Source organism: Eucalyptus grandis, chromosome 11 (assembly GCF_016545825.1).
Source record: "Eucalyptus grandis isolate ANBG69807.140 chromosome 11, ASM1654582v1, whole genome shotgun sequence".
Lineage (NCBI taxonomy): Eukaryota > Viridiplantae > Streptophyta > Magnoliopsida > Myrtales > Myrtaceae > Eucalyptus > Eucalyptus grandis.
In genome coordinates this window covers 45,789,452-45,801,945 of record NC_052622.1, presented here as the reverse complement: position 1 = coordinate 45,801,945, position 12,494 = coordinate 45,789,452, and the positions used below count along the sequence as shown (strand labels likewise).

Sequence of the window (12,494 nt, the reverse complement as noted above, 5' to 3'; positions counted from 1 at the left end):
ACGCAACCATTGTAGGCTGGACGTCGTCATGCGTGTTTGGACATTTTACAACCTTTCCTTACACCTTTCTTCGTGATCTTGGTTGAAAACCTTGTCGAGAGTATGTGGACAAGCTGAGGTCCGCGAAAGCCGGTCTAGGCATCATCTAACCGTTAAACCTAAAAGGAAAGAAATGTTAAACAAAATTAATGGACTAGCAATACGATAAGATAAACAATAGCGACAAAAGACTATCTTGGCATTAACTCTTTATCGAAAAGCAAGTAAAGGAAAGCCACACCAAACCCAACCAAATATGTCAACATGGTTAGGAAGTTCGAGTTTTTGTTAATGTCAAAGACATGGCAAATAGGATCTACGTAGCTTTCACGTAGAAAAAGTTGTGCTTTTTGGACACGAAAGTCTTTGGCACGTGGACAGCTTGGATTAACAAAAACCCTACTTCGCACCCAGATCATCCCTTCGTCACTGTATATGAACAGTGACTCCCCCTATGCGTTGACCTGGTCATTTGTACGTAGCAAGTTCTCAATCATTGCATGATTAACGCTTGTTGTATCATTCGGTGAAACTCGCAATGTAAACTTCGAGTCATTTACCTAAAAGGTACGATAAGCTCGTCAGATCAATTCTTTGCATTTTGATATTTAAAGTGCATCATGAAAACGAGGGTCCATGCGATTATTAGATGAGATGAATATGACAGAACGTAGCAGCCAAAGTTGAGCATGGTCCACCTTAACGAATACAAGCCTCCTATTACCCTACTCTATCATTATTTCTAGAGCTGCATCAGAAGAACCTACTGTCACCACATACCCATCAATCTCCCACTGGCATTTTCTCTTTTATTTCCCTTTTTTTTTCCTTTCTAGAGAAAAATATCTCACATGCTTATTTATCGAGAAATATCTTCTATGTTAGTGGTACTACGCGTCATCGACAAATGAATATAAAAATACAATTGCTAAAATCAATGATTGACTTGTTTATGTATATCAGTGGTGCACTATAATTATAAAATATTTTCTCTTTTAAAGAAATACTAAAGATACTAAGATAAGTTCATAGAATTAATTTGTTAAATGATGTGACAAATTTTTATGGTTCTAAAATATGACCCAAGTTGACTAATGATTTTTTTTTTTTAAACCATTGGGGTTTTTCGACAAAAAAAAAAATTATTGGAGTTTGGTCTAGTGGCTACCCTTCAAATATGGAAGGGAATGTGGGGATTCGAATTCCTACTTTCTCAAGAGGTTAAAGCGAGGACAATTTAGTTTTAAGCGTGAGTTTCGACAGGTCAAACAAAAAAAATGGATTAATTCATTTTTCACTTTTGTTGGTGGACTTGGCGTTCTCTACCCCCATTATCACCCTCAACTTCCAACTTCTTGGAACACCCACTTTCCTGGCCAAGGCACTCAAGCGATAAAAGTACACGTACAGTGGTTCCCGCACTCAAGCGATAAAGTGTCTTCAGTGTCACCCAAAAGGCCCAAATCACAGGATGGCTGATGCTAGTGAGATCAATCCAGCTCCTCCGACCACGGTGCTGCGGCCACCATCGACGAGGCCGGCTCCTCCACCGCCGATCTCTTGCCCGCCCCCCAGTTCACCCCAACCACAATCCATCCCAATCCTAATGTAGAGGCATTAGCCTCTAGCAAAACCCCTAAAACACCGAGAACGCCGAGACTGTCTCTGACGCCGAGGTTCCTGACTCCTCTGGGAAGCCCCATGAGGATGGCGCTTCGCCTCACGAAGCTCGACCCGCAAGACGCTTGGCTTCCCATAACTGAGTCGAGGAATGGCAACGAATACTATGCTGCTTTTCACACTCTGTGCTCTGGGATTGGCTTTCAAGCGCTGGTTCTCCCAGTGGCCTTCACTATACTTGGCTGGTAAAATATACACACCCACCAAAACCATAAGACCTTGAAGTTAGATCGATGTTGCGTATGAGCTCAAGCTGCTTCCTTGTTTACTTTGAGATTCACTCCATGGTTATTGACCATATGTTCGACATAGTCATGGCAGTATCAGCGTATATCATTACCTTTATCCAGTCTTTTTTACTATAACGTTAGCACCAATCAAGTCTCAAATTCTTACATAACCTCATAAGCTTAGTTGATTTTCATCTACAGAGACATGCTTTTTTGTTCGTGTGGCTTATATGGTGCTGATGAATGATCTGCGTTTTCAGGACATGGGGAATAATAGGCTTGACATTGGCATTCATATGGCAGCTCTACACACTGTGGTTGTTAGTCCAACTTCATGAATCCCCAGAAACCGGGATGCGGTACAACAGATACATCCAGCTCTGCACTGCTGCTTTCGGTTCGTCGCTTCGATACTCCCATTGCTGTCTCTTCTTAATCGCCTCAATTGAATAACTTGCTTTGTTTGACTTAAGGATGATCTTGTTCTCTGTCTGTTTCTTTTGCTTTTTCGCTGTCGCAGGTGAGAGGCTTGGGAAATTGCTTGGCTTATTTCCAACCATGTACTTATCAGGTAACAGTTTAGTGATTGGTCTCGTAAAATAGAAACCCAATATTCCATTGTCTCGCCAATCCGTTTAGTTCAATGCATAGTGATCGATCGCGTCCTCAGAGATGTGGTCTTGGACATCACTAGGCATGTACCGCATATGATCCAGCAGGATTGACCATAACCGTTATGCATATGTCCTCGCCTACCCGTAGGTGGCACTTGTGTGGCGCTGGTCATGATTGGTGGATCCACGTCCAGGCTCTTCTACCAGATAATCTGCGGGACTGCCGCGTGTGCCATAAAGACACCACTGACGACGGTGGAGTGGTACCTGGTCTTCACTTGCGGGGCGGTGGTGCTTTCGCAGCTGCCCAACTTGAACTCGATCGCCGGAGTCTCTCTGATCGGAGCGATGACAGCCATTGGGTACTGCACGTCCATATGGGCGGTGTCGGTGGCGGAGGGCAGGCTTCCAGGAGTGTCCTACGATCCAGTCAAAACCGGGTCTCGTTTTCACCATGTCAACAGCGTGCTTAATGCGCTTGGGATTATTGCTTTTGCCTTCAGAGGCCACAACCTCGTACTTGAGATTCAGGTCAGCCACTGCTTGGAAAGCTTTGCTTAAGTTAAGATTCATTGATTGGTCTCAAACTAGCTTTTAGGCCTCTTAAGACTAATTTGTCCCTTCCATTTATACAGGCAACCATGCCATCAAGTGAGAAGCTTCCTGCACACGTGCCAATGTGGAAAGGAGTGAGGGTTTCGTATACACTCATCGCGATATGCTTGTTCCCACTAGCAATTGGTGGTTACTGGGCTTATGGCCACCTGGTGAGCTCGAATTTTAAAAATTTGAACTGCAGAATGACTTCACTTCGATTGAACTAAAATCTATCACCGTCAAACATGAGTAGAAGTGCGTTCTTTCAACAGATACCTACAAACGGCGGGATGCTCACCGCCCTTTACCAATTCCATTACCGTAACGTCTCGCGATCTGTGCTGGGAATGATTAGCTTGTTCGTGATAATCAATGCTCTGAGCTCGTTCCAAATATACGGTATGCCCATCTTCGACAACATGGAGTCGAAGTACACGAGCAGGAAGAAGCGGCCGTGCCCATGGTGGCTCCGGTCGCTGATCCGGGCCATGTTCGGATTCGGTTTCTTCTTTGTGGCGGTGGCGATCCCATTTCTGGGGAGTTTGGCTGGGTTGATTGGAGGGGTTGCGCTGCCCGTTACTTTGGCATATCCGTGCTTTATGTGGTTGAAGATGAAGAAACCGAAGATATACAGCTTAATGTGGTGGCTCAACTGGGTCTTGGGAACCCTGGGGATGTTGCTGAGCATCTTGCTGATCGAGGCCGGGGTTTACGTCGTGATAGACACTGGCATTGAAGCGAGCTTCTTCAAGCCTCACTAGAAAGCCTTAACAGTGCTCCGCTATAGCTACATTTAAGTGGGCAGGTACTGCGTTTCGCTGCTTTTTGTTCAAGAGGCCAACGTTGGGAAGGAAAAACCACATTAGTGGTTGTATTGGGTTTCTTTAGGACTGAAAAGTGAATGGACTGATTTTCAAGATAAAGTTGTAATGAACTATCCCCAATCCCCATTCTATTGGTCAACTTTGGCGAGATGCTACAAGAGAATATTACAAGGCCAAATGAAAGAAAAGCCAAATATGCCCCCGCAAAGTATTATCTATATACCACCTAAAGATCAACAAACAAGCCTAAGCAATTTGACAGTGAAAATGCCAGCACCCGGACTATACAATATGCACACAGAAAAATAGTTGAGTAGAATTACAAATAGGTCAAAAGCTTAGCAGCAACGGCACGTTAGAACATCCAAGCAAGTGTATGGCCTCAACTTCTCTTCAACTTCAAAAGCTGTGGGCAGCCTTTCCATATCGTAAATGGTGCTTTGAGCACAACAGAATCTGTACAAGTTTCTGCATACACCCTTACTAAAAGGGAAAACGTTTTCAGGAAGTCCTCTGCAAGTTCACAAAGAGGACCTAGGTGAGAGAGCACTAAATTCATCATTAGTGCACCTTAAACAATTGGGCAATTAAGTTTAGCTACTCTAAGCCAATTCTCTATGAAATTGGACTTGTCAAAGAGAGTTTTCAGCAACTTATTTGGACACAAGCAAACAGTCATCACATGTTTTTCTCAACACTTACATGAAGAACATAAATTGGCTAACGTACATGTCCTTAAAATTTTTCTTCACATAAATCTTTGATTATACATTGTCTTTACCAAAGAAACCTTATGCCAACATCTTTGTTTAGAATGTCACTAGAGTAGGGAAGATTAAAAGAAAAAACAACATATTGATTGAGAGTAAAAGATAGTGTTGCTCAGTGAACTGAATTGTCAACAAGCCTCTGTTAGCCATTACTCTAACCATTGGATGGAGATTCAACAAAAATTTCAAAACACTGTAGCAGTGAATGACTTACCTGAGGTATGGGATGCGTCTACGTCTGACAAGTTCATAGGTGGTCTGATTCGTCAGCACAAGGTAGCTGAAAAGAAGGTTAAGCAATGATTAACAGGTAGGAATCCACTTAATATATGAGGAACATCTCAAACAAAACATTTGGGTCATTCAGTTGTTCGTATGGAATGAGAATTCAGAGACTTCCAGAACCAGTCGGACCAATGATAACAACAGAATATGGCGAATTGAAATGTACATGAAGTTTATCCACCTCATAATACAAGTCAGTTTCCTGAAGCATATGTCAACCAGAAGAAAGAATTTGCTCTAATACGATACTAAAATAAGAGGGTCAGAAGGATTCTATCTGTTAACACCTCAATGACAGGGATAATATTTATTCACCCAAGTCATCAATTCAAGTAACATTGACAACCAACAATCAAAATCTGGACATGTGACCATTCATAGGAAAGAAACCAGAGACCACACTAAAGATGATAAAGGAAGAAAGCGAAACTTGGATAAGCAAATTCTTTTGAAAAGATGAATGATAGCAAACTCAGCACATACCTATGAAAAAGCAGTAGTAGGAGAAGAAAGATGAATAAAACCACCAGAGAAATTAATAGTAGTATCATTATCAGATCCTTCCACCTGTCAACATAATCAACAAGGACCTCAGACACTAACAGACAACATATAATAATGTAAAAGACAAGTTACACCGGATCAAAGAACCACCATCACAAACCAATTTACTTCTGAGGGACAGTACAGTAATAAGCAATAAAAAAAATGCTCCCATCACAGAGGTCCTAATATCAGCTATTTAACATATGCAGGGGAAGCATATAAATGATACCGAGCACTTTGAGCTTTTGAATCTTTACATCTTTTGGAAACCAGGATTCTTGGTTGTAAGAGATAGGTGGTTATAGTTGGTACGCTTTTTGCTTAAGGACGACAACATTTCCATATTGCACCTCAGACTCTTCCTCTTACATATGGTTCTAAGTAGGGCAGTGCTCCCTTGGTAACAATTCAATTAAGTAATTTTTCTTGCATTCCATATGAAGTAAAATGTCTTTAAGAGAAAAACACATACCAAGCCCCAGATATGCTAGTCTTCAGGTATGTAATGTACAAGATGCCAGTCCACAAGCACAGTGCAGTCTCTTCAAATATATACCACCTGGGAAGATAAAGCACCACCGCTCAGTAGAAAAGATATGTCATTAATGAAGAAAATCTATCCTCAAAAACTTGTCATTCCCAAGTTGTTAGCGGAGGTGATGGTTCAATTAGATTGTCACTTGTATCTCATTGCGCTAGTTTTTTATGCGTTAATTTAGCCAAAAAAAAAAAAAAACAGTTTGTTACTTAGCATGCTTCAGTTAGTCTTTAAAGAACATAAAAATTGAAAGGCCAGTGTTAGGAATATAACTAAAAAACAAGGGAAACGGCCCACCCTGTGGATGGAGATGAATTCTGCAGAGGGCCCGCTACCTCTCTATCATTGCTAGGCTATCAGTTGTTTGATGCCATAATTGATTTCGCTTTAATGGTAATTCACAAGATATTAACGAACCATTTCCAGATCCTCCCAGTGCCTCAGTGCATGTCCCATTGTTAAAGTTCCATGACAAATAATGTGCTAGCTAAGGAAATGTCTATTTACAGCACTAGCCACTGGGGACGAGATGTAAACTCACCAAAAATGACAGTGATTACCCTGGCCAATGCATGTCCCAAGCCAAACACAGTGGTGATCAAATTGAAGAACACATTTATCACAATCATGACAGTGCTTTGCTCTTGGAGGCTGCAATTTGGATTTAGTGAAGTTTAACCAAGGATTAGTTATCTAACGGACACCAAAATGAAGTGCCAAATTAGAAGAGATAAAGTTATCTAATAATTAGAACACATAAAATTGTCACAGTTTTGACATATAAGAACAAAAGATAATAGTGACATCAAGGTGAAATTGGATATAGGAGTGGCAAAGCTCAACAGTATTATCAACACAATACTCTGAGCTTCTCCAACTACAGCTAGGTTGTTGTCCATTGAAAATGCATGCAGACAGATTCCTTCAAAAATCTTATCTAGAAAAGCTGAGCTGAGCATTTAAATATGTACTGATGATGTTTAAGTATTGAATTTTGGTGTCTGGTTTGCTCATAACATAAAAGGGAGGAGAGACAACTGGATCACTGCAGGGGTTGACCGACCATATGGTCATCTAAAAGTCAGTGGTTGATTAATCAACTCAGCCAATTTACCTAAGTAAAGGATGTCCAGAGAAATATGAGTTTGCAATGATATGTCCATACCAAAGAAGTAAACATCACCCCTTTCTTGCCAGTAAGACATCCCCCCAATTAAGTATCACAAGGAATCAAAGTTTTGTTCAAGCTATCAACTTTTACAAGAAACACAGGAGCTCCTGTTCTGTTGCAATTGTCAAAGAGCATTAATGGAAGCATGCCTGGATTACATGCAGATATACAGTAGCCTAAATAATAAAATAAGAGACAGTCACCTGCTCAATATTACAGTACGAGCATGTCATAGTTCTGCATAATCATGACAAAGAAGTTAGGAAGAAGAAATAATTGCCTGAAGGGAAAAGAGATCCCCTTTATAAAAGCCAATTTTAGAACTAAGAGGAATTCAACAGAAGTATACCAAATCATAATACTGCCAAAGAAGAATGAATACACTGGAAGAACTCAACACGATATGTCACAGCATATTACTTCAGTAAGTGTACATACATATCTTTGCCATAAATAACTTCCTACCTTATGGAAGTTCCAAGGGGATAAAATTCCATAACCATCTTTGACCAAGAACTACTTCCAAGAGAGTTTCTTCCAGACTGATTAATATCCACAGTCACAGTCAAGCTACCATTCTTGCTCGAAGCAGGATGTCTTCACTTAAACATTAAAAAGATATCCAGGCAGCAAAATGAGATGAAATAACATAATCATGAGTTTTTGTGTTTAATAACAAAATCCAGAAGAAGAACTGAGCCCTTACTTTGAAGCTGTTGGACTCCTTATAAACAGTGAGTTTGCTTCATTGTAAGCTTTCATCGCATCAAGGACATATCTAAAAGCATTAAAGAAGACAGTACATCAGCTATAAAGAAACCTGGGTAGATCATTTACTCCAAGTCGTTTGATACATAGACTTTTGGTTTTGACATCTACCCTGGAGAAGATCCAGCTGTGATGAAGTATTGGATTAATGCAGCGACAAAAAGCAGCAAATACAAGGCAATGTACCTGACAATATAAGAAACAAAAAGTAGCAATGTGAAGTAACTGATTTTTTTAGTCAAGTTATTCACAGATGAATAAACATTTATAGACTCAATGCTCATTGTCAAGCAATATCTAAAGAAATTTTAAGATGTCGAATGGGTAGACATCTTCCAGACATGGCAAGTGAAAAAAAAAATGACCATCTTATTGCTTGAGCAGAATTGGTCACGGCAACTATGGTCATGAATTTTAAGCTTCATACGGGAATTTTCTCATCCAAAACAATTTTTTTATGACAAGAAACCCACCTTAAGTAGGTAAACCTGAAGTTCATGAAATACCCCAATCTCACGGGCCATGTGTGCAACCTAAGGTCAGAGCGGAAGGCCTAAATATGAGATTGTTTGCACTTGGCGGTATGGGGACCAAAATGTTCTGTGCACATAATCCATGCACAAATCTGTTCCATAACTACTAAGCCAACTCCATGAGATTCTACTATTATAGTATAATTTCCCAATTTGGACTAAAAAACTATGCCAAAGAATCGAGGAATGTTTGGGGTGGTTGCAGGTTTGTGGCTTTTGACTATGGTCTTTTCACTTGATGTGGTGCTTTGAACTCTTAGTTTATCTGAGCATTTGAGAAACGTGTATCACATAGCCTTTAACAATCTCAAATATTTACAACATAAGCAGACTTAGTTTTAAATTTTTGAAACATCAATATGAGTTGTCAATCAAGCTCTCAATCCCCAAAAAAGCTGAACCTTATTTCCTTTCAGTGACTCCCTAACAGGTAAAAGCGACCCTTTCCCGGACAAATTCAATCAGAATACTACAGTGGCCAAATTGAATTTAAAGATAGTCCAAAGATGTATCATCTGCAAAAAAATCTGCATTTAATGCTCGAATATTTTTTCAGAGCTGAAATTAGAGCTCTAAAGTTCTATCCTTCTTCCAACTACAACAAATCCCCTGTCAATTCGGAGTTGCGACATCCGCATATCACACCGCAAAACCTTAATTAAAACCCTTTATCCAACACGAAGGTAACAACAAACGAAGAGGTGATCAACGTACCACGGTTGCCTTCTCGTGTTCTCGATCAAGTCTTCGTCAAATGAAAATAGAATGCCCGCATATACAAGATGCAGCGCCACCAGAGCCACCTTCAACACCAACGAAGATCTCCGAGCTGCAAGGTCACACCATCACAAGCAGTGAATCAAACCGGCACAGATGCCAAACGCACCTCGCCAAATCAAACCGCATAGAAAGTAAACCCCAGCGAACCCTCGCGGAAAAAAGAAAACACTCCTAGCAAAAACAGAAACGACGACGACGACGACGACGGGATGGAAGGAGAGCTCACCGGGGTCGGCGAGGCAGGGGAACCAGCGGGAGCACCGGTCCAGCGCCCGATCGCGCAGTTCCGCGATGGGCGCGCATACTCCGTCGGTCGGCATCCGAAAGAGCCAGCGCGAACTCGCATTCGAGCACCGATCGGGGTTCAGGTCGCGGTCGTCACGCCCCGAGGCCGTCCGCCTCTCCTTCCCGCCGGGGAAACGGAGTCCGCTCCTCTCCTCCCGGGAGCAAGATTTCGCATGCGATCGCGCCGCGAGGATCGCGAGTTGCCGGAGCAGAAGCGACGGCAGCCGCTCGACGAGAATCGAGATGGAGGGCGGACAGAGGATTCGAGCGAGAAAACTGAAACGATGGAGCTGGGAGAGGTGGAAGATGACAACTCGCGTTTGGTTTTCATCGCCATTTTTTTTTTCTTATTATTTTATTTTATTTTATTTTATTTTTTCTTTAGGAGTGGCGCTCGTAACTTCTACATATTTAAGGCCGCGCCTAAAAATTTCTTCTATTTTTTCCCAAAAATTGTTTAGATATAAATATGGGAAAAAAGGTATATCATTTATTTTTTCGAATTTTTGTCATATTATGAGATTAATTCACGTAACAATGAATGCATCTTCATTCTTTCCTTACTTTTAGCAATCATTGTGTCGATCAACTTTAATAAAAACAAATTCACCCTAGTGGTTAGTTACCCTTCCAACACGAAATAGGGAGGAGAGGTAAGGGGTGAGCACGGTTCCGGTGCCGGGAACCGGAACCGGAACGGAACCGGCAGAGGGTCCGGTTCGGTTCTCGATTTTAAAGAGACCAGTTCCGGTTCCCGATTCCCTTTTTCTGGGAACCGGCGTTCCCGGTTCCGATTCCGGTTCCCAGAAAAAGGGAACCGGGAACCGGAACCGAACCGGTCATAATTATAAAAAAACCCTAACGTCCTCCGCAAGATTTCCCCCTCTGCGGATTCTTCCCCCTTTCCTTTCTTTTCTCTCTCTCTTTTTTCTTTTCTCCCCTTTTCCCTCCTCATGTCACTTCCTGCCCCCTCAACTTTTTTTCTTTTCTTCTCTTTCTCTCTTCTCTTTCCTCCTCTCTCGGCCAAAACCCTACCCCTTCTTCTTCTTCTTTTTCTTCTTCCTCCTCCTCTTGCTGGCTGCTGGCACCCACCACCACACCGCCGCCCCACGCCCTACTTACCACCACCTCTTGGCCACCGAACCACCACCACCCACCGCTCGTCCGACAAGCCGTCTCGCCGTTGAGCCCGCCGTGAGCCACCGCCGCCGTCCCCAAGCCACCGTCACCACCTCTTGCCACCGCCGCCTGAGATTAGCTTCCGGTCCATACTGAAATGTCGCTCTCCGCGGCGTTCGGCGAGTGGCTGGAACAACTGGACCAGACCAGGAACCAGCGCCTCTCTCTCCTCCAGGTCTACTCCACCGCGACGCGATCTCTCGAACTTTTCTTCGCGAGGCGATCGGTTTGGATCGGTAGCGGATGAGAGGTGCTGGAAATTTTTGCAGGCGAAGAGAGAGAGCTGCAAGCCGCCAAATCGCTGGTCCTGGAGTCGAAGCGCGCAGCCATCAGGTCGATGGAAGAGAGGTGCTTGAGGCTCGAGTGGAGCCTGGCTTCGCAGAGCTTGAAGATCTCGGCTCTCGAATCTAAGATTGCCGCTCTCGATGCCGAGTACAACAACAATGTCTAGCAATTGAGGTGAAGCATAGACTTGTCATCATAAGATTTTGGTCGCATGTTATGGCTTATTTATGCTTGATTTTAGGGAGTTGAAGTGCGAGGTGGAGGAGCTTGAGGAGGCGGAGAAGGAGAAGGACGGATTCTACCGAGCGCAGACCGGCGAAATGAAGGATTTTAAAGAAGCTACTAACGGATTCATCGTGGATTGCCAGATTTGCATAGAGGAATTAAGAGACGAGCTAAATGAGGTAAAAGAGAAGCTCTCTATTTTCGGATCTGTGAGCTAACGTGATACTGTGCTGGATCATTCTGTTAGCTGGATCAAAGGCTGCAAGGTGATAGCGATAACGGTGAACTTTTATCGCTTGTTTGGCTACTATACCAGAGAATGAAGAAAGATTATTTTCCCCTGTTATCTTCGCTCATGTTCGATTTTGATTTGATGAAATAGAGCTATGGCTCATCTTGAGTAGCATACGAGATAACTTGAAGATATAAAGTATCATGTTTTGATATTCTGTGACTGCAATTATTTGTGATGTGCTAACTGCAAAATGAAGTGGATTTACAAGAGTACATGCAATTGCTTCTCCCACAATATACCGTATAGGCAAAACTAGCTGGAGATGCTTCCATATGGTATGTTGCTTGAGACCAATATGCGACTCTGCATGAATGATTGATGGTGCTATGAACTGGTCTCAATCTCGTGAACTAATTCTTTGCTTAGTTTTTCAGCATGGTCGTCGTGGCCACCGGCAAATGAGTACACTCGAATGCGAATTGAAAAGCCCTTCAAAGGATTTTTGTGTAATTAGTTCTTTGTGTATGTGATTTTGTTAACGTCAGTTTGTTCTCAATTTCCTTTGCTTCTCTGCTTTCCTGTGTCAGATCCAAAAAGAAAGGAGCAGTTGAGGGCTCACGTTCTCTTCCCGAATAATATGTAAATTGCGAAGACGGCTCACTGGTCAAGAGCGAAATGCCAAGAGCCTATGCTCATACAACATGCCTGTAGTTATTATTATGAAACACATTAACGATAAGGAATCACCAAATTATACATTAGACAATGTTTTCTCTAGAAAACTATGAAATTAGTTGTCTATTTGGATGTAAAAGATTCACATTGTCAGTGTATTGGGGTGTACTGAAAATGGATGGCCAACTATTGAATTATTTCGGCTTTCGGATATTCGCGCCCACTACGAAAATGA

The 12,494-nt window shown here is 42.3% G+C and overlaps 2 protein-coding genes and 1 long non-coding RNA gene across 3 annotated transcripts; 2 read left to right on the top strand and 1 right to left on the bottom strand.

The window, feature by feature from the left end:
* Positions 1-1,400: 1,400 nt before the first annotated feature.
* Positions 1,401-4,123, top strand: LOC104419602 (lysine histidine transporter-like 8). The gene is made up of 6 exons (XM_010031311.3): positions 1,401-1,904; positions 2,210-2,346; positions 2,470-2,520; positions 2,712-3,094; positions 3,199-3,330; positions 3,433-4,123. The coding sequence occupies exons 1-6, from the start codon at positions 1,741-1,743 to the stop codon at positions 3,919-3,921; spliced, it is 1,356 nt and encodes a 451-aa protein (XP_010029613.2). The 5' UTR covers positions 1,401-1,740; the 3' UTR covers positions 3,922-4,123.
* Positions 4,088-9,997, bottom strand: LOC104419601 (protein S-acyltransferase 10). The gene is made up of 11 exons (XM_010031309.3): positions 9,602-9,997; positions 9,310-9,424; positions 8,174-8,248; positions 8,001-8,072; positions 7,760-7,891; positions 7,498-7,531; positions 6,665-6,774; positions 6,058-6,144; positions 5,523-5,606; positions 4,969-5,034; positions 4,088-4,497 (listed from the first exon to the last, which is right to left on the bottom strand). Exons 1-11 carry the CDS (start codon positions 9,693-9,695, stop codon positions 4,323-4,325), a joined length of 1,044 nt encoding a protein of 347 aa, XP_010029611.2. The 5' UTR covers positions 9,696-9,997; the 3' UTR covers positions 4,088-4,322.
* An 855-nt stretch (positions 9,998-10,852) lies between these two features.
* Positions 10,853-11,755, top strand: LOC104419603. Its single transcript, XR_001981581.2, has 2 exons — positions 10,853-11,298; positions 11,366-11,755. It is a non-coding gene; the product is annotated as an uncharacterized LOC104419603 (long non-coding RNA).
* The last annotated feature ends 739 nt before the right edge of the window (positions 11,756-12,494 follow it).